Below are 27,979 nucleotides of genomic sequence, written 5' to 3' on the forward strand. Positions count from 1 at the left end.
ATTTCCTAGTTTGAGATGAACTTTTAATTTCGTGGCTTGTAATCATTGAAGGCATTTAGACTTCAGGAAGTCAGGCCTATCGAAAAACTTCTGCTCGTGGTGGATTCAGGAAAGGGAAACACTAGCCCTCAGTGTAGTTATCCTCGTTACCGGCTTGAGGGCGACAGGGCGAACCTTGTCCCCACGACTTTCCTGGTCCAGGTGGTCCATCTCCGTAGAGTACCGAGCACTTCCGCTTGGGGCGGGTGAGCATGCGGACCGAGTTCCCCGGCTTTCTGGGAAGTGTAGTCCACAGGTCCCGCAGAGACGCGGGCACTTCCGCTTAGGCACCGCCCGGGCAGGGGGATGCTGGGAAGTGTATTTCAAGCTTTGCGCTTCCTCTCTGGGTGCCCAGGTTACCGTCCGCATTCCCTGCTCCGGTGGTAAGTCGGCTCCGTGTTTGCCCAACCTTCCGAACTTCTCTGGATCCTGGTATAACCCGGGCGGCCGTCGACTTAGGAGAAAGAGGTTGTCTCCGAAAGCGGGGGTGTCAGGGCTTGGGCGGCGGGCATTCCCCTCGGCGGAGCCCGTCTGCGTTTGGGGCGGTCGGGTCCTCTGTCTCCAGCGCTTTCCGCCTCCCCGGGCCGCGCACCTTCCACCCGCTCTGGGGTTTCCCCGAGGTAGAACTTGGAACGAATTACCCAAATTCCTGTCTCCGATGTCTTTCTGTAAAATTGGGGTGGCATGACTATCCTCCTTAATACAGTGGTTTCAGTATTACACGGGAGTTAAGTAAAAGTCTCCAGGCAGTTCTTAGCAGGTGGTGAATGGTGGCTTCTGGTCGTCAGTACTTTTTAGGTTTGGGAAGTGCTCACTTCCCTGAAAACCGTGGAGTCCCATGGGTTTAGACTCTATAAGCTTGAGGGCTCCAGCTGCGGTGCCCGAGGCATTTCCCTTTGATCTCTGCAGGAAGCTAGACTGCCAAACCTGTTCTGGCTGGGAAGGAGGAGGGAGTGGGGAAGGCACCAAACATCTCTGATTTCTCGGACAGAGATGTTAAAAACAGGACGGGGCCCCCAGAGGAGTCAATTAGGCTAAGCCTCCTGTCACCAAACTGAGACTTACTGACAACGGCACTCCCAAAAGTGGAATTTTAAACTAGTCCATCAGGAATCTCCAGATTAGCACCAGTTAGGTCAGCTGCCTGATGGACCTTTGCCATCCCCTAAGGAACGTGACCTTGCAACACCCAAGCTGCTGCTTTGTTCTAATATAAGTTCCTTATTCTTGCTCTATTCTGCATATTCATTTTTTTTAACCATTAAAATTTTTTTATTTTTTAAATTTTTTATTATTTATTTATTTTTAAAAAACCTTTATGTTCAGATTATTAAAGTTGTTCCTCTTTTATTTTTGCCCCCATAGCTTCCCTCCACCCGGTTCCCACCCCACCCCATGCCCTTACACCTCCCCCCACTGTCCTCATCCATAGGTGTATGCTTTTTGTCCAGTCTCTTCCCGCCCCCCCTCCCCCACACCGCTTTTCCCCCGAGGATTGTCAATCCACTCCCTTTCTATGCCCCTGATTCTATTATATTCACCAGTTTATTCTGTTCATCAGATTTTTTATTCACTTGATTTTTAGATTCACTTGTTGATAGATATGTATTTGTTGTTCATAATTTTTATCTTTACCTTTTTCTTCTTCTTCCTCTTCTTAAGGAATACCCTTCAGCATTTCATATAATACTGGTTTGGCGGTGATGAATTCCTTTAGCTTTTTCTTATCTGTGAAGCTCTTTATCTGACCTTCAATTCTGAATGATAGCTTTGCTGGGTAGAGTAATCTTGGTTGTAGGTTCTTGCTATTCATCACTTTGAATATTTCTTGCCACTCCTGTCTGGCCTGCATAGATTCTGTTGAGAAATCAGCTGACAGTCATATGGGTGCTCCCTTGTAGGTAACTAACTGTTTTTCTCTTGCTGCTTTTAATATTCTCTCTTTGTCTTTTGCTCTTGGCATTTTAATTATGATGTGTTTTGGTGTGGTCCTCGTTGGATTCCTTTTTTTAAAAAAAAGAAATATATATATATATATATATATATATATATATATATATATATATATCGATTTTTTACAGAGAGGAAGAGAGAGGGATAGAGAGTCAGAAACATCGATGAGAGAGAAACATCTATCAGCTGCCCCTTGCACACCCCCTACTGGGGATGTGCCCGCAACCAAGGTACATGCCCTTGACCGGAATCGAACCTGGGACCTTTGAGTCTGCAGGCTGACGCTCTATCCACTGAGCCAAACCGGTTTCGGCTGGATTCCTTTTGTTTGGGGTTCTGTGTGCTTCCTGGACTTGTAAGTCTATTTCTTTCACCAGGTGGGGGGAAGTTTTCAGTCATTATTTCTTCAAATACGTTGTCAGTATCTTGTTCCCTCTCTTCTTCTGGCACCCCCATAATTCGGATGTTGGTAGGCTTGAAGATGTCCCAGAGGCTCCTTACTCTATTTTCATATTTTTAAATTCTTTTTTCTTTTTGCTCTTCTGATGTTTTTTTGTTGTTGTTGTTGTTGTTATTTTTTGCTTTCTCAAATTCCAAATCGTTGATTTGATTCTGGAATCCTCTATGTTACTGTTGAATCATTGTAAATTATTCTTTATTTCAGTTAGTGAATGTTTAATTTCTGACTGGTCCTTTTTCATATCTTTAAAATTGTCACTAAGATTCTTGAAATTCTCATTAAGTTCCTTGAAAGTCTTGAACCTCTCATTAAGATCCTTGAGCAAACTTATAATCATTGTTTTGAACTCTGTACCTAGTAGTTTACTTGCTTACATTTCGTTTCGTTCTTTTTCTGGAGATTTCTTCTGTTCTTTCATTTGTCACATGTTTCTTTATCCCACATTTTGGCTGCTTCCTTGTGTTTGTTTCTGTGTATTAATTTGAGTTCCTATGTCTCCTGGAATTGATAGATTGGCCATGTGTAATAGGTGTCCTGTAAGGCCCAGTGCCTCATCCTCCCCAGACACCTGAGCTGGGCCCTCTAGGTGTGCCACTGTGTGGGTTGTGTGCACAGTCTTGTTGTAGTTGAGTCTTGATTGCGAGGAGTTGACCTCCAGGCCAGTTGGCTGTGAGGACCAGCTGTGACTACAGTGGAAGAGCCACTGTGCAGGAGACACCCTTATGGAGCAGGACTTGCTTTGGTGGGGCTTTGGTGCTCACTGAGTCTGCCCCTTGAGTGTGTGATGTGTGATGTGTAGAGTTGTAATCTGGTATAGTCTGAAGCTGTCCACCAGGTACACTGGCTCTGGGGCCTTCTGGGAGGTGCAAAGTCTGCCACTGCCTGGGGCCACCCAGTAGGAGCTACAGAGGGATCTGCAGATGGCTGCTATTTTGCTATTTGTATTGGGCTTGGAGGTGTCCAGGCTAGGCCAAACTGTGAAACAAGGCAGGCTGGTGCTAGTACCAAGTCTTGGGTATGTTATTGATAGATATGGGGCATGTTGACACAAGCTGCTTCTTGAGAGATTTTAGGAAAGTCTGAAGCCTGAACCAGAACAGGCCATTCAGATGGAAAAGCCACTGAAAACAACTTGGGTGGGGCTGCAAGTTGGATGTGGCAGGGTGTCAGGGAATCACCAGGGTGGAGTGAACAGTGTGGGCCTCACTGATGGAAACTCAGATATGGCTGCCAGTCAGCTCTGGAATGAGGGAGGTCCCAGCATAGGAACAATGACCCCTGCGAGCACCCCTGTCTGGGAAAAAGCCGCCCCCATGTTCCTGCCCCAATGCCAGACAATCCAGTTCCTCCCATATGTCCCTGGTTTCCCCAGTGCTGCTGCCCAGCGCTGGAGCTCAGAGAGAGCGGGACTGTGTAACTCCTGTGTTGGCCCTTTAAGAGGAACTGCTGGGTCTCCAGCAGCCTCCATATCACTCAGCCACAATCCTTGGTGGTTTTTACACCCCAAAAATACAGGGACTTCTCTTCCTAGCCCTGGAACCCTGGGTGGGAGTCTGGTGGGGGGTTGGGACCCCTTGCTCCTCATGGGAGACCTCCACAGCCAATATATCTATCCCTCCCGAGTAAAACAAACAAACAAACAAAAAAAACACCACATGTGTGTCGGACCAGCCTGTTTTGTGCCTCCGCCCCTCCTACCAGTCTTGATGCACTTTCTCCTTTACTTTTCTAGTCATACGACTTCCATTCAGCCAGATTTCAGGGGGTTCTGAATGATGGTTGTTCTGTATTTTAATTGTAACTTTGAAGTGGTTGTGGGAGGATGTGAGTACCGGCATTTACCTACACCACCATCTTGGCTCTCTCTGCTTATTCTCATATATAGTTAATCCTCGTTCTCACATCTCAGACCAACCACTAGCATACTTCTGTCTCTGTATTTTTCAACCTTTTATTTAAATGGGATACTACAATATGTGGTCTTTTGAGACTGGCTCTTTAACGTATAATGTTTCAAGATCATATTGTAGTACAGTGGTTGGCAAACTGTGGCTCATGAGCCACATGCGGCTCTTTGGCCCCTCGAGTTTTTAGCAAAGGTCAGCTTAGTAGTACCCTAATTAAGTTAATAACAATGTATCTACCTATATAGTTTAAGCTTAAAAAATTTGGCTCTCAAAAGAAATTTCAATCATTGATACTGTTGGTATTTGGCTCTGTTGACTAATGAGTTTGCCGACCACTGTTGTAGTATATATCATAATTTCATTCCTTTTTATTGCCCGTGAATATTTTATTGTGGATATACCACACTTTCCCTATCCATTCACCCACACAGGTGTACATTTTAGTTGTTTCCTGTTTGGGATTCTTATGAATAACAGTTTTATAAACACTTAGGTGTAAGTTTTTATGTTTTCATTCCTCTTGGATAGACACCTAGAAGTGGAATTGCTTGATGATTGGTAACTTTAGGAATAACTTTTTGAGAAACTGTTTTTCACAAATCTTTTCCAGAATCTTGTGTTTCTTATCAGATACTAGAAACTATTTTTTTTTGTTTTTTTAGAAAACGGTTGTCTATGGTAATTTAAAAATTATTGCTAAAGTTACACATTATTAGAAAAGACAGTGAGGCAGAGCCAACAGATTTTTCAGAAGTTATGGTGACCTTCACAGAACAGAACAATCACTTCAGAAGTACAGTTACTATACAATGTCTTTTGGTAATGATCACATTATATAACAATTTCATATTTAAAATACCATATTTTTGAAAGGAAACCAAGATGGCGGCATAGGTAAACACCTAAACTGCTGCCTCGCACAACAATTTCAAAACAACAACTAAAAGACAAAACGGACATCATCCAGAACCACAGGAAAGCTGGCTGAGTGGAAATTCTACAACTAGAAGGAAAGAGAAAAGCACACTGAGACTCAGAGGAGCTGCAGAAGGCAGAGGTACTGAGTCGCGTGTGTGCAGAGAGGTTGGGCAACTGAGTACGCAGCTGGCTTTCTCAAGCAGGAAGGAGACAAAAGCTCCTGACTGCGCTGAACTCCAGTTCCAGGCGAGACTCTGGGGACCCAGACTCATTCGGGGAGAAGCTGGACTGTCTGGCAGCGGGCGAAACTCGAGGGCGGCTTTCTCTCAGAGGTGCTTGCAGCGATTACCGCGGGACACTAAGACACATGGGCCTATTAGGGCAGGGCTGACGGGAAACCAATGCTGTCTGCTCCACCCTGAGACTCCGCCCCATCCAAGCTGAGCACAGAGGCTTTTGCGAGTCTTGTCTCATAAGGGTGTCTCCAGCACAGAAGTTCTACCAGCGTAGACACAGCTGATCCTCACAGCCAATTGGCCTGGAGGTCAGTTCCTCCCAGTGATACCAACACTAATCAAAGCTTAACTACAATAAGACTGTGCACGCAGCCCACAAAGGAGTGCTACAACAGTGTCCACCTCAGATAACTGGGGAGGCTGAGCCACTGGGCCCTATAGGACACTTAGCACACAAAGCCACTCATCATCAACACAGGGAAGCAGCCAAAATGCGGAGACAAAGAAACAGATCACAAATGAAAGAAATGGAGGAAAGCAAACGACTGGATATAGAGTTCAAAACCACGGTTATAAGGTTTTTCAAGAATTTTCTAGAAAAGGCCGATAAATTTAGTGAGACCCTCAAGGATATGAAAAAGGACCAACTAGAAATTAAGCATACACTGACTGAAATAAAAAATATTTTACAGAGATCCAACAGCAGACTAGAGGATCGCAAGAATCAAGTCAAAGATTTGAAATACAAAGAAGCAAAAAACACCCAACCGGAAAAGCATAAAGCAAAAAGAATCCAAAAATATGAAGATAGTGTAAGGTGCCTCCGGGACAACTTCAAGCGTACCAACATTCGAATTATGGGGGTGCCAGAAGAAGAGAGAGAGCAAGATACTGAAAACCTATTTGAAGAAATAATGACAGAAAACTTCCCCCACCTGGTGAAAGAAATAGACTTACAAGTCCAGGAAGCACACAGAACCCCAAACAAAAGGAATCCAAAGAGGACCCCATTAAGACACATCATAATTAAAATGCCAAGGGCAAAAGACAAAGAGAGAATATTAAAAGCAGCAAGAGAAAAACAGTTAGTTACCTACAAGGGAGCACCCATATGACTGTCAGCTGATTTCTCATCAGCAACTATGCAAGCCAGATGGGAGTGGCAAGAAATATTCAAAGTGGTGAATAACAAGACCCTACAACCAAGATTACTCTACCCAGCAAAGCTATCCTTCAGAATTGAAGGTCAGATAAAGAGCTTCACAGATAAGAAAAAGTGAAAGGAGTTCATCACCACCAAATCAGTATTATATGCTGAAAGGTATTCTTTAAGAAGAGGAGGAAGAAGAAAAAGGTAAAGATAAAAATTATGAACAACAAATACATATCAATCAACAAGTGAATTTAAAAATCAAGTGAATAAAAAATCTGATGAACAGAATAAACTGGTGAATATAATAGAATCAGGGGCATAGAAAGGGAGTGGACTGACAATTCTTGGGAGGAAAGGGGTGTGGGGGGTGCAGGAAGAGACTGGACAAAAATCGTACACCTATGGATGAGGACAGTGGCGGGGGTAAGGGTAGAGGGTGGGGTGGGAACTAGGTGGAGGGGAGCTATGGGGGAAAAAAGAGGAACAATTGTAATAATCTGAATAATAAAGATTTATTAAATTTTAAAAAAAGGTTAATAAAGGAATCTTTTTTATAAATTTGAAAAAAATACATCTTTTTTACTATAGCTATAAAAATACGAAATCCTTTTAGTATTTAAAGTGCTTCCCAGCTCTGAAGAGTTCAATTAAATTGGAACTAATATTCTCTCAGTTGTATATATGACACAATTGAGGAAAAGAGATGTTATTAATTTGCCCAGGACAACCCATCTCAGTGAGGTGCTGAACTAGGATTTGAGCCCATATATTGCTGCCCCAGAGATGATCCTTGCTCTGGACATTCTATTGTCTCAGTTTGTATCATACCAGAGTCTCATTTGTGACCTTGGGTACCACAAGGCAGTGTTGGAGATGGTGCCAGTGTGTGTGTGGCGCAGGAATGGAGGCCCTGCTGAGGTTTCGCCAAGCTGTGAACGGCAGCAGCCACCTCACGAAAGGGGCTCCTTGGCTAATTCACAGTAAGTGTTCATGGAGGTGAGCAACACCCCGGTCACCCTTTCATGACCTTTTCCTGTCTTTTCAGACGCTACCAGGCACAGGTCTGCCTGCCAGGACTCTCCATATCTCAGCCAGGAACCTACATTTGCAGAAGAAGAAAAGAATGACCACATTTAAGGTGCATATGGTTCACTTTTTTTACTGTTAAAATTCCATCTCACTACTCAGAAGATCACGTATTTTTCCCTTTCCTGAGATGACTCAAGGAGAACACCAGGCATTTAAAGACCTGTTTACTTTGTATTCGCTTTTAGTGTTGATGCTGGAAGATGCTGGGGCGGAAACTGGAGCCCAGGCAGCTGGGTTCCCAGATCCTCCCTGCAGTGGCTGCGCCTGAATAAAAATATTTTTTAAAAATGTCTAGCCTTGCCGGGACCGGTTTGGCTCAGTGGATAGAGCGTCGGCCTACGGACTGAAAGGTCCCAGGTTCGATTCCAGTCAAGGGCATGTACCTTGGTTGCGGGCACATCCTCAGTAGGGGGTGTGCAGGAGGCAGCTGATTGATGTTTCTCTATCATTGATGTTTCTAGCTCTCTATCCCTCTCTCTTCCTCTCTGTAAAAAAAAAAATCAATAAAATATATTTTTTAAAAAAATGTCTAGTCTTGCCCTGGCCAGCTAGCTCAGTTGGTTAGAGTGTCGTGCCAATAAACCAAGGTTGCGAGTTCGATCTCTGGCCAGGGCACCTACAAGAAGCAACCAGTGAATGCATAAATGAGTGGAACAACAAATTGGTGTTTCTCTCTCAAATCAATAAAAAAGTAAAAGTCCAGTCTTGCTGGATATGCCAGGCACTTACTCCTTTGAGCTACTGGATAAGGAGGTTCTTGATTTCATGTTTCACTTAAACAGGTAGAAACTGAGAAACCTGCTTCAGTCACACAGGAAACCAAGCAAGGGTCAAGGAATATTAGCCATTCTGTTTGGAAGAACACATAAGCAGATGGCATCTGCTCAATGCTGGTTGAGTTGACATGTGTTTGGTGCCCTAGGAGGAAGTGACGTTCAAGGACGTGGCTGTGGTCTTCACGGAAGAGGAGCTGGGGCTGCTGGACCCGTCCCAGAGGAAGCTGTACCGAGACGTGATGCTGGAGAACTTCCGGAACCTGGTCTCAGTGGGTGAGGACAGGCGCTCTGTGACTCAATGTCAGCTCCCAGGAGTAGCTTTGTATCCTTGGGTGTTCGAGGCTTTGGAGCCCTTGTAATGGTTCCCTGAGTTTGGGGTCTGACTTTTCTAATATATAGTGGACACAGCGAGTGAATTAGTTTGGTTTTTATCAACAGGCAAGTTTGTGTTTTGTTAAGGAATTATAAATGCACAGCATACTGCTCTGTCTTACCAATTTTTGACTCTATCATGAGTTTTAAAACCAATTGAGACCTATTCTCAATTTTTTTTTAATCCTCACCCAAGGATATGTTTTTATTGATTTTTAGAGAGAAAGAGAAACATTGGTCAGTTGCTTCCCACATGCACCCCGACCTGGGATTGAACCCAAAACCTAGGTATGTGCCCTGACCTGGACTCGAGCCTGAAACCTTTTGGTGTACAGGACGATGCTCCAACCAACTGAGCCATCCAGCCAGGGCCCTACTCTCAGTTTTTTTTTTTTTTTTTTTTAAATTTCTTTATTGATTAAGGTGTCACATATTTGTCCTCATCCCCCCATTCCCATCCCACCCCTCTCCCCACGCATGCCCCAATCCCCTGTTGAACTTAACCGTTGGATAGGCTTATATGCATGCATACAGGTCCTTTGGTTGAACTCTCCCCCTCCCCCCCACCCTCCCCCTACCCTCCCCTATCCTCCCTCTGAGGCCCGATAGTCCGATCGATGCCTCCTTGCTTCTGGTTCTGTTCTTGTTCCTCAGTCTATGTTGTTCATCATTTCCCCTAGATGAGCGAGATCATATGTCACTAGATATATACTAATAAGAACTGAATGTGAGACGAGCAATAATAGTTATGCTGACAGGCAAATGCATCAATCTGTAGCGAGCTTCCCCCTGGACCAACAGTTCTTTTGAGACCCAATTTCAATGTCCAGTAGTTCCTTATGTGTACATGTCAGCACTGACCCCTCAGCACTGGATGGTGGACAAATGGTGGTAATGGAGGTCCAACTCCCTCTGGTTTGGTCTCGGCCGAACCCAGGGGCACGGCGTCACCCAGACTAAGGGGCACGTGGCCTCACCCCTACCCAAGGGGCGCGTGGTCTCACCCGGGCCTGGGACCCAGCCTCACCCGGATGGATCCAGGGGCGCACAGCCTCACCCGGACCCAGGATCTGGCTTCACCCGTACCCAGGGACGCTTGGCCTCTCCCAGACCCAGGGGCACGTGGCCTCACCCGGGCCTAGGTGCACGAGGCCTCATCCGGATCCAGGGACACATGGTCGCACCAGGACCCAGGGACGCTTGGCCTCTCCCAGACCCAGGGCCACTTGGGCTCACCCGGGCCTAGGTGCACGAGGCCTCACCCGGATCCAGGGACACATGGTCTCACCCGGACCCAGGGACGCTTGGCCTCTCCCAGACCCAGGGCCACTTGGGCTCACCCGGGCCTAGGTGCACGAGGCCTCATCCGGATCCAGGGACACATGGTCGCACCCGGACCCAGGGACGCTTGGCCTCTCCCAGACCCAGGGCCACTTGGGCTCACCCGGGCCTAGGTGCACGCGGCCTCACCCGGATCCAGGGACACATGGTCTCACCCGGACCCAGGGATGCTTGGCCTCTCCCAGACCCAGGGCCACTTGGGCTCACCCGGGCCTAGGTGCACGAGGCCTCACCCGAATCCAGGGACACATGGTCTCACCCGGACCGAGGGACGCTTGGCCTCTTCCAGACCCAGGGCCACTTGGGCTCACCCGGGCCTAGGTGCACGAGGCCTCATCCGGATCCAGGGACACATGGTCGCATCCGGACCCAGGGACGCTTGGCCTCTCCCAGACCCAGGGCCACTTGGGCTCACCCGGGACTAGGTGCACGAGGCCTCACCCGGATCCAGGGACACATGGTCTCACCCGGACCCAGGGATGCTTGGCCTCTCCCAGACCCAGGGCCACTTGGGCTCACCCGGGCCGAGGTGCACGAGGCCTCACCCGGATCCAGGGACACATGGTCTCACCCGGCCCGAGGGACGCTTGGCCTCTTCAAGACCCAGGGCCACTTGGGTTCACCCGGGCCTAGGTGCACGAGGCCTCATCCGGATCCAGGGACACATGGTCGCACCCGGACCCAGGGACGCTTGGCCTCTCCCAGACCCAGGGCCACTTGGGCTCACCCGGGCCTAGGTGCACGCGGCCTCACCCGGATCCAGGGACACATGGTCTCACCCGGACCCAGGGATGCTTGGCCTCTCCCAGACCCAGGGCCACTTGGGCTCACCCGGGCCTAGGTGCACGAGGCCTCACCCGGATCCAGGGACACATGGTCGCACCCGGACCCAGGGACGCTTGGCCTCTCCCAGACCCAGGGCCACTTGGGCTCACCCGGGCCTAGGTGCACGAGGCCTCATCCGGATCCAGGGACACATGGTCGCACCCGGATCCAGGGACGCTTGGCCTCTCCCAGACCCAGGGCCACTTGGGCTCACCCGGGCCTAGGTGCACGAGGCCTCACCCGGATCCAGGGACACATGGTCTCACCCGGACCGAGGGACGCTTGGCCTCTCCCAGACCCAGGGCCACTTGGGCTCACCCGGGCCTAGGTGCACGAGGCCTCACCCGGATCCTGGGACACTTGGTCTCACCCGGACCCAGGGACGCTTGGCCTCTCCCAGACCCAGGGCCACTTGGGCTCACCCGGGCCTAGGTGCACGCGGCCTCACCCGGATCCAGGGACACATGGTCTCACCCGGATCCAGGGACGCTTGGCCTCTCCCAGACCCAGGGCCACTTGGGCTCACCCGGGCCTAGGTGCACGAGGCCTCACCCGGATCCAGGGACACATGGTCTCACCCGGACCCAGGGACGCTTGGCCTCTCCCAGACCCAGGGCCACTTGGGCTCACCCGGGCCTAGGTGCACGAGGCCTCATCCGGATCCAGGGACGCATGGTCTCACCCGGACCCAGGGACGCTTGGCCTCTCCCAGACCCAGGGCCACTTGGGCTCACCCGGGCCTAGGTGCACGAGGCCTCATCCGGCTCCAGGGACACATGGTCGCACCCGGACCCAGGGACGCTTGGCCTCTCAGACCCCGGGGCACGTGACCTCACCCAAGCCTAGGTGCATGAGGTCTCACCCGGATCCAGGGACACACAGTCTCACCCCGACCCAGGGACGCCTGGCCTCCCCCAGACCCAGGGGCACGTGGCCTCACCCGGGCCTAGGCGCACGAGGGCTCACCCGGATCCAGGGACACACGGTCTCACCCGGACCCAGGGACGCCTGGCCTCCCCCAGACCCAGGGGCACGCGGCCCCACCCGGGCCTAGGTGCACGAGGCCCCACCCGGATCCAGGGACACATGGTCTCGCCCGGACCTAGGGGTGCGTGGCCTCTCTCAGACCCAGGGGCACGTGGCCTCACCTGGACCTAGGTGCACGAAGCCACCCGGACCCAGGGGCGCGTTACCTCTCTCAGACCCCTGGTCGCGTGGTCTCACCCGGATCCAGGGGCTCACGGCCTCACCCGTACTCGGGACCCAGCCTTACCCGGATCCAGGGGCCCACGGCCTCACCCGGACCCAGGGTTCAGATTCACCCGGACCCAGGGGCACATGGCCTCACCCGAACCCGGAATCCAGCTTCACCTGGACCCAGGGGCGCGTGGCCTCACCCGAACCCAGGGGCGTGAGGCCTCACCTAGACCCAGAGGCGTGTGACCACATCTGAGCCCAGAGGCTCGCAGGCTCGCCTGGACTCGGGTCTCAGCGGGGTTTCGTCTTCTTGATCCCAATTCCTGTTGGTCAATTCCCTCTCAGCAATTCCTTCGGTCATTTTCTCAGAGCTCCAGGGCGGCTGCCGCAGAACTCGTTGGGCGGCGGGCTCGGCAAGGCTCCGGTGTGCCCGGTGCCCGGCGGTGGGCTGGTCCGGTGTCGCTGCGTCGGCCCTTGGGTCTGCAACGGTGGCCAGTCGCTGAGCGTGCGCACCTGGCCACTTCGGGGCATTGAGATTCTTGAAGGACTCGGAGGTCAGCAAGCACGGAGTCTCCCACCCCATGTCTCCCAGGGGCTCGTCTGTCCGTTCTCGGCAGCGAGTGGAGCCGTCCCCTCAGCCGGAGACCGCCGGGGGAACTGCGCCGAGCATGTTCCTGGCCACCATTGTGTCGCCTGAGCCATAGTTCTTAAAGTGTGGACTTTGGGTCACCGGCATCAGCATCATCCTGCGTACCCCTCTCTTTTATTCTAGTTGTAGAGCATCTGCTCAGCCAGCCCCCCGGTCTTTCTGGCTGGTGTCTGCTCTGCTCTCCCGTCGTAGTCTCAATATTGTTGTGGTAGGCAACGATCAGGCTGCCGCCCTATGTCTCCATCTTGGTCCTCCTTTGTACAGTTAAGTCTTGATTGTTGTTGGTGTCACTGGCCGTGAGGACCCTCTTTTGGGTCAATTGGCCGTGAGGACCCTCTTTGTCCATATAGGAAGAGTTGCTGTGCAGGAGACATGTTTGTGGGCCGGGTCTTGATGCAGCAATGCCTTGGCGCTCACTGAGTCTGCCTCTAGAATGCCTCCCTTATGCAAGTGATTGAAATCTGGTGTCATCTCCCACCAACCACTAGATGCCCTCGTTTCTGGGTCTCCAATGCAGTGTGGGTCAGCCACTACCTGAGGCACTCAGCAGGAAAAAGCTTCTGCTCAGCTTGGCTGGGGCGGAGCTACAGGGTGGAGCCTACAACCTTGGCTTCCTGTCAGCCCCGCCCTATGAGGCTCCTGTGTCTGTGTCCCTCTGTATTCCTTGCAAACACCTCTGAGAGAAACGCGCCCTGGAGTTTCGCCCACTGCCAAACAGTCCAGTCCCTCCCCTAATGAATCTGGACTCCCAGATTCTCGCCTGGAACTGGGTTTCAGTGCAGTTGGAACTGGGTCTCAGCGCAGTCTGGCGTCCCTGTCTCCTTCCCAGCAGGGCCACCCAGTGGCGCAGGCAAAAGTCCGTCCTCTGCGCACCTTCCAGTGCGCGCGTCTGGAGCCGCCGCTTCTCTGTGCCTCCGCCACCACAGCCCAAATTCATTCCCCCAGCGTGCGCCTGGCTTCCCAGGGTTTCGCCCGGAACTGGGGTTCAGTGCAGTCGGAACTGGGGTTCAGCACGGTCCTGAGCTTATGTCTCCTTCCCGCTAGGGCAGTTCAGTGGCGCAGGCAACAGTCCGTCCTTTGCGCCCCTTCCCGTGCGCGCCTCTGGAGCTCTGCCTTCCCCCGCTCCTCTGTGCCTGCACCCCACAGCCCAGATTCATTCCCCCAGCCTGCGCCTGGCTTCCCAGGGTTTCGCCCGGAACTGGCGCTCAGTGCAGTCGGAGCCGGCGCTTAGCGCACTCCGGAGCCTTTATCTCCTTCCTGCCAGTGAACGCCGGCCAGGCCGTCAGCCGCCCCTTCCTCTCCGGCTCCATCCTCCCCGCAGGCGCGCGTGCTCGTGTCTCCGCCAGTTTCTCCATACCTCAGGCTTTTACGGCTCCCCCGATTGTCCCCGTGGCCTTCTCCTTCCCCCCAGCTGTGGGCATTTCAGTCCGCCAGCTCTCCTGTGGTTCTGGACGATGTCCGTTCTGACCTCTAGTTGTGCCTTTGAAATTGTTGTGCCCGGCTGCAGGTTAGGTGTTTCACCTATGCCGCCATCTTGGTTTCTCCTCTACTCTCAGTTTTTAAGGAAATAAAATTAGATTGCTAATCCTCTCACACTCTTCCAAAATATTCAAGGAGGAAGTATTTCCTAGCTCATTCTACATATGTGTATGGGTCTTTTTAAAATTTTATTTTGACAGTATGTTTATTAAAGCTGGGGACAGTGAAACAAAAGAACGACTTAGGGTAGAAGCAACAGGAGAGAGCCGAGGCAGTGCTGTAGGGAAGAAGTGAGCCATGGTGGGGCTGCTGTTAGCTCATTGAAAAGTCAGAGGAAATGGGGGCCTCGGAAACAGGGTCAGGGGGTGAGCCCAGGATGAGCTGCTGCTGTCCGTTGCGCCCCTGGTTGCAAGTCTTGTGGGGACCTTTAGGGTTTAGGAGAGAAAAGTAAGGATGCCCACCTGGGAGGGAAGAAAGGCATGGGGGTGCTCCAGAGATAACCCACCCGTATGGGTCTTGACAAATGGCATTTCTTCACATTGGTCATTTAAGAAAAAAAATGTTTGAAAAACACTGCTTCTGATTGCTGGGAGAGTATGCAGTGGGAACCTAATTTTCCAAGGAAGTTTACCTAGAATGTCTTGGTGTTAAGCATGTGACTTTGCATGTTCACCGGGCATCAAACATTCAAACAAGACATGGCCCACTTAGTAAGGGGAGAGAAGTGTTGGATGGTGAATATGGCAATCCAAAGAAAAGGGAATTCAGCCCTGGCTGGTGTGGCTCTGTTGGTAGGAGCATTGTCCCATATACTGAAAGGTCACAGGTTAGGTTTTTGGACAGGGCACATACCTGTGTTTTGGGTTCGATTTCGGGCCCTAGATGGAGCATGTATGGGAGGCAACCAGTTGATGTTTCGCTCTCTCTCTCTCTCTCTCTCTCTCTCTCTTCCCCTGTCAATGAAATCAATGAAAATGTCATCAGATGAGGATTAGAATTTTTTAAAAATTCTCTTATGTTTTTGTTTTTTTTTCTTCCAACCACTTAAAGTGGCTCTTGGAGTCTGGAGTCCCCGGTGGTCTGCTCTGGGTCCCCACTCCCTCTCTAAATACATCTCCTGTCCTCTTCCTCTTGTTCCATTTTCCCCACCCACATTGTCCCCCTTACTGTTCCTCAGACCTGCCAGGGAGTCTATATATTTCCTGTTGCTGCTGTAACAAATTACTATAAACAGCAGAGCTAACAACAAAATTGGATTCTATTTTAGTTCTTTAGGTGTGAAGTGTGACGTCTCCCTGAGCTAAGTCAGGGTGCCTGCAGGGCCGTGTGTCTTTCCGGAAGCTCTAGGAGGGGCCCTTCCCCTTGGGTTGCTAGTATCTAGGACCTTCCCAATTCCTTGGTTCTCGTTCTCCTTCCTCTGTCTTCAGAGCCATCGATGTTGCATTTCTGACCATTCGTCTGGACTTTTCCTCTACCCCTCTTCTGTCTCCCGCCTCTCGGGACCCTTCTGATTACATTGGCCCCTCTGGGATAATCCTGGGTGCTCTTCCCATTTGTATGGTTAGCAACCTTAATTGCATCTGCAACCCCATTCTTTTACTGTGTAAATGACATGTTCATAGGTTCTGAGGATTGGACGTGGACATCTTTCAGGGACCATGGTTAAGTACACTACACAAGCTTTTCCTTCAGCGTCCTTCACTTCCTTCTGCCTGGAATGCTCTTTCACCCCAAATACTACTGGCCCTTTCTTTCTTCTTTCATTGCCTGCTCAGTTTCAATATCATGACACAGGCCTTCTGACCACACTATTTAAAATACAATTCTGTTGCCCGACTGGCATGGCTCAGTGGTTGAGTATTGACCTATGAACCAGGAGGTCATGGTTTGATTCCTGGTCAGGGCATATGCCCCACTTGCAGGCTCGATCCCCAGAGGGACCAATTTGGTTATAATTCTCCTCCTGTAGATTATATTCCACATGTATATATTCCACAAATATAACCAAAACAAAAGAGGTAACTGAAATATTTGCACAACCCAGGCATGTGCAAATATTTGGTTCTATTTGTTTTGGTTGGGTATCAACACAGAACAATAAGATGAACTACACATATTACGTATTACTTAGAATTTACTTTGCATATATAGATACAAACAGCTCTATGTTTTTTACATATAGGATTGTAAAGAGTTTAGCCAACAAAGTTTAGAGGGACAGTTTACACTCCTCCTCCTGCACTTGACACCAACTGCAAGTTTGTGGGGGGTGGTTCCCAAACTACTTCACTTTGAATGAGTCTCTAGATGGCCTAATAGAACTCACTGAATGCTGTTATACTCATGGTTAGTGTTTTTAAAGGGAAGGATTCACCTTACAATTAAGTAAGAGAATGGGCACGGGAAAAGGAGTCTAGAGAAGAGCCAGACACAGAGCTCCCACTGTCCTCTCTGTGTGGATCAAGGACGTGTTACTGTGTTACTTTCCAACATAAAGGTGTGAAATTACACAGGGTATTGCCAATCAGGGAAGCTCACCGAAGCCTCAGTGCGATGGGGTTCCATCACATGGCCAGTATACCTTGAATAGTTTTATGAGGTTATTCTGTCTCTTTATTCGCACCACCAGGTAACGAAAAGCTTTATCCACAATCACAATCTGGTCTTTCTGGTGTTGTTAGCCTCATTCCAAAATCATATTGTTATACCAGCCAGCGTGGCCCCAGACCCTCATATCTTTCCAGACATGACATTTCACATGCTTAGAGCTTCTCTCTCAGATATGGAAGGCAAACGCCAGATCCCTTATTGGGTAAGATATCTAATATAAGGATGTGTAACGTAAATCCAAATATACAAAGTATTGATTATGTTACTGCTTTTCCTTAAAATTTGATTCATACTTCATTGTGTATATATTTGCTTCATAATTTTCTATCGAAGACTTTACACTGATTATAAAAGTCAATAGAAACAGCAGCTGATTAACATGTATCATATTACTATATTTGTTACGAAGTCTTTGATTTCTAAGTTATACCTCACATAGGAGACTTGGTGTGGTTCTGAATTTGTTTCATTGATGCTTAGTGGAGAAGAACCTGCTGGACTGCTACTTAGTTTCTGTAAACCAGATACCATGACACATATCCAAAGGACACTGTGAATACTCTGGATTTATTGAAGGCTCATGCTCTTCCTTAAATGTGAAATCTTGAAGACACTGAACAAACTCTTCACTTATCCACATCTATAAATTCTCTCTTCTTATAGGAGGCAAGGTCCAATATGAGATGGAGACTGTTCCAGAACCAGAACAACATGAAGAACTTTCCTGCTGGCAAATATGGCAACAAATTGCAAGTGACCTAATCAGGAGTCAAGACTCCATGATCAAGAGTTCTCAGTTCCCTAACCATAATGATTCAACCAGCCAGGTTGGGGCAGGACTATCTATAACTCACACAGGCCAGACACCTCACTGGGGAAATGAATGTAACAAATTCTTTTGTGATATCTTCAACTTTGATCTCCATCAGCAAATACACTCAGGAGAGAAGTCTCATACATGTGGTGAGTGTGGGAAAAGCTTCTTTTATAGTTCAGCATTCCGTATTCATCAGAGAGTTCACTTGGGAGAGAAAAGCTATAAGTGTGATAAGTGTGGTAAGGAATTCAGTCAGAGCTCACGTCTGCAAACCCATCAGCGAGTCCACACTGTAGAAAAACCATTTAAATGTGAGCAGTGTGGGAAAGGCTTCAGTCGTAGGGCCACACTTAGTGACCATTGCAAATTACACTCAGGAGAGAAACCTTATAAGTGTGAGGAATGTGGGAGGACCTTCCTTCATGCTTACCATCTTTACAACCACCAGAGAGTCCACACGGGGGAGAAACCGTTCAGATGTGATATATGTGGGAAGAACTTCCGTCAGAGGTCAGCACTTAATAGCCATTGTGTGGTCCACACGGGAGAGAAACCGTACAAATGTGAAGAGTGCGGGAAATGCTTCAGTTGGTGCTCACATCTTCATATCCACAAGAACATTCACACGGGACAGAAATCGTACAAATGTGACCAGTGTGGAAAGAGCTTCTACTCTAAGGCAGATCTTTATTACCATCAGAGGATCCACACAGAAGAGAAACCCTATAGTTGTGAGGAATGTGGGAAGAGCTACAGATGGGCCTCGCATCTTCTGGCCCACCAGCGAGTCCACAGTGGAGAAAAACCATTCAGATGTGAAGAGTGTGGGAAGAGCTTTGGTCGGAAAGCCTACCTCCAAGCTCACCTGAAAGTCCACACAAGAGAAAAGCCATTCAAGTGTGAGGCGTGCGGGAAGGGCTACAAGACAAGCTTGGATCTTGAAGTGCACCGGAGCATCCACACAGGAGAGAAACCATATACATGCTGGGTGTGTGGTAAGCACTTAAGTAGGGCCTCACACCTTAAACTTCATCAGAGACTCCACACCGGAGAGAAACCGTACAAATGTGATGTGTGTGGTAAACTGTTCACTCAGTTTTCACATCTACAGTCTCATCAGAAAGTTCACACGAGGGAGAAGCCTTACAAGTGTGAGGTATGTGGTAAGCACTTCAAGTCAAGTTCATACTTTAGAATTCATTCCAGAAGCCATGCTGGTGATACATTTCATCCATCCTCAGAAGAAGGAAAACCTTTGTTTCGTTAAAGGGAATGTTTCAGCCATGGCTCAACATATCCCAGTGATTCTGAGACTACCCAAGTGGTGCGGTGCGGGCCTGAGGGCAGGGGGCGTGTTTGCTGCTGATCCTACACAACCTTAACATTGATTAGCACCTTGTATATGTATGCAGCACTCGTTTGTTAAGTCAGTCAAGGGAAGGAAATATCTAATATTTAAAAACTGTATCTGGAAGAGGAAACCTGCAAAAAACAATTCAGGGAAACAAACATGAGTTGAAATACAGAAATACACTGGGTCCTGCACGCCACAGCGTTATTTTGGTAGGCTCCTTGCAGCTGGCTCCTGGCCTACCCTCTGGCTCTGTTCTGAGGTTGGGTTCTTATTATTTGGGTTTCTGTCTGGTGTTCCGTTAGTATATATAGTAGAAATTCATCTTTTGGTTTTTCTCACAGTCCAAACAGTTCTAACTTTGCAATAACTGGCTACTGCACATATCACGATTGACATTTTTCAACGGTGTTAAGGCAAGGGTTCAAAGTAACCCATTAAAAGGGTCAGATTTAGCACCAGTGATAATAGTTTTCGTAATCTTGAATTCATTGAATTTTAAGTCTTTGTTTTTCCATGCTGGCTTTGATATGATTGCCTTCTAATTGTAGCATGCATTTCTTTATTTCCTTTTTTTTGGGGGGAGGGGGGATGGGAGTAGGGGTTAATCCTCACCTGAGGATATTTTCTATTTTCCATTGATTTTTAGAGAAAATGTAAGGGAGGAAGGGAGAGAAACATCGATGTGAGAGAGACACATTGATTGGTTGCCTCCCGTACGCACCCCAACCAGAACTGGGATCTAACCTGCAACCCAGGTATATGCCCTTGACCAGAAATCAAACCCGAGACCCTTCAGTGCATGGGCTGACGTTCCAACCACTGAACTATACCAGCCAGTGCTTGTATTATTTCTTTTGTCAAACTTCTCTGGTAGGGGCTATGCTAAATTTGAAGGACATTTAGTATCTCAACTTCCTATATTCTTCCCTTATCCCCATAAAATAAATACCAGAAAAAGTTGTTGGGATTTGGTAATTTCATCAAATGTATTCATTACTTGCATAGGAATGACATTTACATGCTTTTCTTTTTTGGTAAAAACACATCTTTGGAAAATATAACAATGTGTAATTTAGAAGTCATAGTTTAAGAATTTAAGATTATGAGATTCAAATGATGAAAAATGAAGACCATATCAGTAATGCCACACAATTTTTAGAATGGAAATAACAAGTGTTCGTCAGTAAAAATTTGTTTAAATTATATATTTCCAAAATAACTTGGAGTCATTAAAGTGATGGCAAGGACATGTAATAACAGAAGAAGAACATAATATGGGCTTTGTGAACTCGGACTGTGGAATTAAGTTCATAAATCTGTGTATGTATGTATAAAAATAAAATGTGGAAAGTGATACTCATAGTAATGATCTTCTTTAGCAAGGAGTATTTGGTGGTATTTCCATTTTTAATCCCATTATGTATTTTAATTTCTCAATGAGCATCAATTTGATCAAACTGGTAAATTATGTATAAAGGAATTTGAAAAATGATTAATATGAATCATTTACAGTTATGGACTCCTAATAAGATTGTGCTATATTATCATATAAGATCAAAATTAAGGAATAGGACTCCATCAATATTCAAAAATTTTTTCTGGTTATTTGAATACACAAATAAGTTAATGCATGTGACACATCTTTATTTTTTTAATTAATAAATCTTTATTGTTCAGATTATTACAATTGTTTCTCCTTTTTTCCTCCCCATAGCTCCCCTCCACCCAGTTCCCACTCCACCCTCTGCCCTTACCTCCCTCCCACTGTCCTCATCCATAAGTGTACGATTTTTGTCCAGTCTCTTCCTGTACCCCCCACACCCCTTTCCCCCTGAGAATTATCAATCCACTTCCCATTCTATGCCCCTGATTCTATTGAAGTAACTTTCCAATAAAATGACCCAAGGCGGAGTTATGTAGAGGTTATTTATCATATGTCTACTGGAGCAACAGAGGAGGCTCTTAACTGACTATTCCTACAGGAAGGGGAGTGAATTTTTCCATTATAAAATTTTTTTCAGAAGTACTTTCTTTTAAAAAAAACAGGTCAGCCCTGGCTGGTTTGGCTCAGTGGATAGAGCATTGGCCTATGGACTGAAGGGTCCCCGGTTCGATACCGGCCCAGGGCACATGCCTGGGTTGCGGGCTAGGTCCCCAGTAGGGGGCGTGCAGGAGGCAGCCAATCAATGATTCTCTCTCATTATTGATGTTTCTATCTCTCCCTCTCCCTTTCTCTCTAAAATCAATAAAATATATATTTAAAAAAACAAAACAAAAAACAGGTCATTTTTTTAGAACAGTTTTACGTTCACAGCCAAATTGAGAGGAAATTAGAAGCTATCCCATATATCCCCTACCTTCACACACCCACACACTCTTACATTATTGACATCCCCACAAAATACAATTGATGACTCTACATTGATACATCATCATCACCCAGAGTCTGTACTTCACATTAGGGTTCACTCTTGGTGTTATACATTTTATTGATTTGGACAAATGTATAATGACATATATCCACCATTATAGTATTGTATAGGGTATTTTCACTGCTCAAAAAATCTTCCGTGTTCCACCTGTTTATCCCTCCCTTCCCTTGACCCCTGGCAACCACTGAAATTTTATTGTCTCCATACTTTTGCCTTTTCCAGAATGTCCTATACTTGGAATCATACAATATGTAGTCTTCAGATTAGCTTCTTTCACTTAGCAATATGCATTTTCCTTTCCTTCATATCTCTCCATGGTTTGTTAGATCATTTCTTCTTTAGCATTGAATAATATTCCATTGTGTGGATATACCACAGTTTATTCACCTACTGAAGAACATCTTGGTTGCTTCTGAGTTTTGTTGTTATGAATTAAACTGCTATAAACATTTGTGCACAGATGTTTGTGTGGACTTAAGTTTTCAATTCCAATTAGTAAATACCAAGGAGTGTAATGCTAGATGGTATGATAAAAACATGTTTAGCCGAAACCGGTTTGGCTCAGTGGATAGAGCGTTAGCCTACGGACTGACTAAAAGATCCCAGGTTCGATTCCGGTCAAGGGCACGTACCTTGGTTGCGGGCACATCCCCAGTAGGGGGTGTGCAGGAGGCAGCTGATTGATATTTCTCTCACATCGATGTTTCTAACTATCTCACTCCCTTCCTCTCTGTAAGAAATCAATAAAAAAATTAATTAATTTTTAAAAAGCATGTTTAGTTTTGTCCTCCAAAGTGGCTGGACATTTGGCATTCCTACCAGCAATGAATAAGAGGTCCTGTTGCTCCACATCTTCACCAGCATTTGGTGGTGTCAGTATACTGGATTTTAGCCATTCTAATAGGTGTCTGGTGGTATCTCATTGTTGTTTGAATTTCCATTTCCCTGATCACATAAGATGTGGAATGTCTTTTTTCTTTTTATTAATTTCAGTGAGGGAAGGAGACGGAGCAAGAATTAGAAGCATCAATGATGAGGGAGAATCACTGATGGGCTGCCTCCTACACGCCCCCCACTGGGGATCAAGCCTGCAGCCTGGGCATGTGCCCTGACCACAAATTGAACCTTGACCTCCTGGTTCATAGGTCGATGCTCAATCACTGAGCCATGCTGGCTGGGCTGGAATATATTTTTATATATTTTAAATATATTTTATTGATTTTTTACAGAGAGGAAGGGAGAGGGATAGAGAGCTAGAAACATCGATGAGAGAGAAACGTTGACCAGCTGCCTCCTGCACACCCCCCACCGGAGATGTGCCCGCAACCAATGTACATGCCCTTGACCGGAATCGAACCTGGGACCCTTCAGTCCGCAGACCGATGCTCTATCCACTGAGCCAAACCGGTTTCGGCTGGAATATATTTTTATATGCTTAATTGCCATCTATATATATTCTTAGGTAAGGTGTATGTTAAAGCTTTTGACTCATTTATTCTTTGTTTTCTTATTGTTGAGTCTTAAGAGAAGTACTTTTTAAACTAATTGAAAATTTTATTGAGAAAGTAATCTCCAGATGATTAGATAACTTTGTATAAACATAGTGTTTTTGGAATACCAACAAGGGTAAATCTTTTAGAAAATACATTTCTAAACTGAAATTACTGGATATGGTCAAAAGTTTGTACGAGTTTCAGAATTTCAGGAATACTTTGAACATGTAAATATAAATATTTTAAAGTATTGGATATTAGATTATATTACATGAACTTAAAATTCAAAGTATTTGTTATTGTTTTTCCTTAAAGTTTTATTTGATTCATATTTTATTTATGTAACTTTTCTATCTACATAATTTATTAACTACATGATTTACTATTCAAGATTCTACACTAACTTTGTTATTGATTAGAAACTATTGGCCTAGTGCACAAATTCGTGCACATTGAAAGGAAATCAATTAGAAGAAATTTTTTAATATCGCTATTTGCCCTTTCTCTATAATAAAAGTGTCAATCAAATTCATGATCAACAATGACAGATCAAAACACATACATGTGATTGGCGCCAGCGAGAGCTTTATATGTATCGCTCATGTGTGAGTCAACTTAGCCTTTTATAGATATAGTATTAACTTGCTTAATTAGACCTGCTTTCTGATTTAGCTAAACTTTTTCCAGCCCAGTGAAGCACCCCAACTTCTCTTTCAGGTAATTGTCAACAACACAACAGCATATATCAACACAAAGCAGATTATTATTGCAGATCATGCATGAAGAACAAAGGGTAAAATATTTAATTGCAGCAGTGTTTGGCTATATTCTGCTCAGTGAGAAAACTTGAAGTCATTTTCTTTTTTTTATTTTTACTAGAGGCCTGATGCACAAAATTTGTGCAAGGGACTCAGCCCTTGCAGCCCCGGCTTTGTCCAGAAGGTTGTTTGGCTGTCCGGTCTAATTAGCATATTATGCTTTTATTATTATAGATTGATTTCAGAGAGGAAAAGAGAGGGAGAAAGAGAGAGATAGAAACATCAATGATGAGAAAGAATCATCGACCAGCTGCCTCCTACATGCCCCCAACTAGGGACCGAGCCTGCAACCCGGGCACGTGCCTCCGACCAGAATCAAACCTGGGACCCTTTGTTCCACAGTCCAACGCTCTATCCACTGAGCCAAACCAGCCAGGGACTGAAGTCATTTTCAAGGTCCACCATTTCTTACTTCTTTTTAGTTGGGTCAACTTTCTAAGCTTTCTAAATCTCTGTTTTCTGGCTAATGAAAAGAAAATAGGGTTCCATCGAGTCTCCTATCTACCTACTCCACGACTTCTGTGAGGATCAAATGAGATGAGGCACAGGAAAACGCTTCACAGACATTTGGTTACAGTGTAAAGTGTTTCCACCTGGCTATAAAGCAAGTCATGTTCCTGGGCTGAAGAAACTGCAAGGGGGCTAGTCGTCGCTAGGGAGAGGAAGCCGGGCATTGCTATGTGATGTCATTACCCACTGCCCACAGCAACCGTTTCCGGGCTGGGCTGGGCTGTGGGCTGCATTTTGTGCCATGGGGTCTCTGCAGTTTGGTGGGCTATCACTCCAGGGTGGTGGTGGGGCCTGTGTCCCACTTGGGGGAAGCCACGTGTTGATTTGTGGGCGCCAGGTCCGCGGAGCCGTTTCTCTGTGTGTCATGGCAGTTCCTGCGTTGAGCATTTGCCCCCTGGTGGTCAGTGCGCATCATAGCGGCCCGTCGGATAGAGGGAAGGACACTTGTCATATTAGGCTTTTATATATATAGATGGCCATTGGTTAACACTGAATCTTACCAAAATTTTAAATTAAATCTTTGACATATAACTTGCACCTCACATAGGAGACCTGGTGTGTACCAATGGGTTTCATTATGCTTAGTGCATAGGAGCCAACTGGACCACCTCTTGGTGTCTATAGACATGCAAACCAAAGAATGTGACACCCAGTGGAAAAGACAAAATGTGTATTCCCTGGATGCACTGACGTCTCGGGCTCTCTCTTAAATGTGAAATTGTGAAAACACTGAACAAAGCCTTCAGTTGTTCATTTCTCTTCGTTCTCTGTCTTTATAGGAGGAAACATCCCAGGTGAGACAGAGACTGTTCCAGAAGCAGAACCCCATAGAGAGCTTTCCTGCTGGCACATCTGGCAACAGATTGCAAGTGACTTAATCAGGCACCAAGACTTCCTGGTAAAGAGTTCTCAGGTTCCCAAACAAGGTGATTCGCCTGGCCACGTTGGAGCAGGACTATTTATAACTGACACAGGCCAGAAACTTTACCAGTATAATGAATGTAAAAAATCTTTCAGTGACGTCTCCAACTTTGAACTTCATCAACAAATACATTCAGGAGAGAAGTCTCATACATGTAGTGAGTGTGGAAAAAACTTCTGTTACAGCTCAGCACTCCATATTCACCAGAGAGTTCACTTGGGAGAGAAACGCCATAAGTGTGATGCGTGTGGTAAGGAATTCAGTCAGAGTTCACATCTGCAAACGCATCAGAACGTCCACATTGTAGAGAAACCATTCAAATGTGAGCAGTGTGGGAAAGGCTTCAGTCGAAAATCAACACTTACTGTTCATTGCAAATTGCACACAGGAGAGAAACCTTTTAACTGTGAAAAATGTGGAAGGGGCTTCATTCATGCTTCACATCTTCAGGAACATCAGAGAATCCACACTGGGGAGAAACCATTCAAATGTGATGTATGTGGGAAGAACTTCCGTCGTAGGTCAGCACTTAATAGCCATTGTATGGTCCACACGGGAGAGAAACCATATAAATGTAAAGACTGTGGGAAATGTTTCACTTGTAGTTCAAATCTTCATATCCATCGGAGATTCCACACAGGAGAGAAACCATATAAATGTGAGGAATGTGGTAAGTGTTTCATACAGCCTTCACAATTCCAGGCCCATCGGAGAATCCACACTGGAGAGAAACCGTATATATGTCAAGAGTGTGGTAAGGGCTTCATTTACAGTTCAAGTTTTCAAGCCCATCAGGGAGTTCACACAGGAGCAAAACCGTACAAATGTGAGGAGTGTGGGAAGAGCTTCAGGATGAAAATCCATTATCAAGTTCATCTGGTGGTCCACACAGGAGAGAAACCCTATAAATGTGACATATGTGGGAAGGGCTTCCGTCAGAGTTCATATCTTCAAATCCACCAGAAGGCCCACTGTGTAGAGAAACCTTATAAGTGTGAAGAGTGCGGGCAGGGCTTCAATCAGAGCTCACGACTTCAGGTTCACCAGCTGGTCCATACTGGGGAGAAACCATACAAATGTGAAGAATGCGGGAAAGGATTCAGTCGTAGAGCAGATCTTAAAATCCATTGTAGAATCCACACAGGAGAGAAGCCATATAATTGTGAGGAGTGTGGGAAGGTCTTCAGGCAGGCCTCACATCTTCTGACCCATCAGAGAGTCCACAGTGGGGAAAAGCCATTCAGATGTGATGAGTGTGGGAAGAGCTTTGGTCGGAGTTCACACCTTCAAGCCCATCAAAAAGTCCACACTGGAGAAAAGCCGTACAAATGTGAGGAGTGTGGGAAGGGTTTTAAGTGGAGCTTGAATCTTGACATGCATCAGAGGGTCCACACGGGAGAGAAACCATATAAGTGTGGGGAGTGTGGTAAGTACTTCAGTCAGGCCTCGAGTCTTCAGCTTCATCAGAGTGTCCACACTGGAGAGAAACCATACAAGTGTGATGCGTGTGGCAAAGTCTTTAGTCGGTCTTCACAACTTCAGTATCATGGGCGAGTTCACACAGGGGAGAAACCTTACAAGTGTGAGATGTGTGGTAAGAGCTTCAGTTGGAGATCAAATCTTGTAAGTCATCACAAAATTCATGCTGGTGATTCGCTTTACAAAGATGATGAGAGTGGTAAAAACATCAAAGAATTGTCAGAGGAAAGAAGTTCTCCAAAATGATGTTTTTAAAAACTCACATGCAACCTGAATTCTTATCACCAGGTCTCACAGGAGAGAAAATAGTTGTTTTAGTTTAGTCAGTGTTTAAGCATTAGCTGAAAACATCTCAGTTTTCAGCAGGTTATGCAGCAAAGAACCCTTATAAGTGGCACAATAAACACTACATTCAGAACTTTGACATTTATTAGATGACACTTAGGAAATGGTGCTTAGAAGGAAAAGAGTTTGGTCTGGCCTTTAACAAAAGTGCAGTGATGTGCCTCAGTCTTTCTGCAATGAGGGTTCAGGAATCTGGAGAAGGGGCTGTGACATAAATGAATAGAGACTAGACATGAAATATAAATTTGAAAGGCATGGGGGAAAGCCAGGCAGAAACTTAGCTCTAGTGACTAAGCTCCCTGAATCTCTAAACCCACAGCTTTTTATTAACACATTTTTCCCTTTAGCAAAGCAGATACACATATCCAAGGCAAGGTTTGGTAAACAATAAAGGATTATCAGGTTAGGGGAATTGCCCTCAGCTGTTTGGCAGCAGGTAATAATATGCAGATCTTCAGCCCTGCTGAAGTTGTCCATCAGCCTTCTGATGAACTTCTCGCATTTATTATGCTAACTACTGTCTTTAGCCTCCAGCAGTGATGGGCATACCAGAATTTCTGCCCAGTAAAGTGTAAGCTCCATGAGGGCAGGGACTTTGCTGTCACGTCTGCACAATCTTAACATTCACTCACTCTTGTAGACGTGCTCAGTACTTGTATGTTAAATAAAACAAAAGGAAAAAATGTACAGTATATGAAATCGTATCCAGAGGAAAAACCTGGCAAATAAAATTAATTCAGGGAAATGAACATTTGTTGAAATACAAAAACACACACTCGTATTCCCATCCACAATATTAACATAG

General features: G+C 46.4%; 1 protein-coding gene across 1 annotated transcript; it reads left to right on the forward strand.

Moving 5' to 3' along the window:
- Positions 1–385: 385 nt before the first annotated feature.
- Positions 386–27,904, forward strand: LOC103304827 (zinc finger protein 234-like). The gene is made up of 8 exons (XM_054710334.1): positions 386–422; positions 7,712–7,804; positions 8,678–8,804; positions 17,668–18,353; positions 18,438–18,802; positions 25,503–25,650; positions 25,735–26,128; positions 26,222–27,904. Exons 2-8 carry the CDS (start codon positions 7,790–7,792, stop codon positions 27,073–27,075), a joined length of 2,589 nt encoding a protein of 862 aa, XP_054566309.1. The 5' UTR covers positions 386–422; positions 7,712–7,789; the 3' UTR covers positions 27,076–27,904.
- The last annotated feature ends 75 nt before the right edge of the window (positions 27,905–27,979 follow it).

Source organism: Eptesicus fuscus, chromosome 21 (assembly GCF_027574615.1).
Source record: "Eptesicus fuscus isolate TK198812 chromosome 21, DD_ASM_mEF_20220401, whole genome shotgun sequence".
In the NCBI taxonomy this organism is placed as follows: domain Eukaryota; kingdom Metazoa; phylum Chordata; class Mammalia; order Chiroptera; family Vespertilionidae; genus Eptesicus; species Eptesicus fuscus.

Bases quoted from the DNA above. Each gene is read 5' to 3' on its own strand.
- LOC103304827 (XM_054710334.1), top strand. The intron at 8,805-17,667 runs GTGAGGACAGGC...CTCTTCTTATAG, and splicing joins CCGGAACCTGGTCTCAGTGG to GAGGCAAGGTCCAATATGAG. The intron at 18,803-25,502 runs ATGCTGGGTGTG...GAAGTCTCATAC, and splicing joins ACAGGAGAGAAACCATATAC to ATGTAGTGAGTGTGGAAAAA.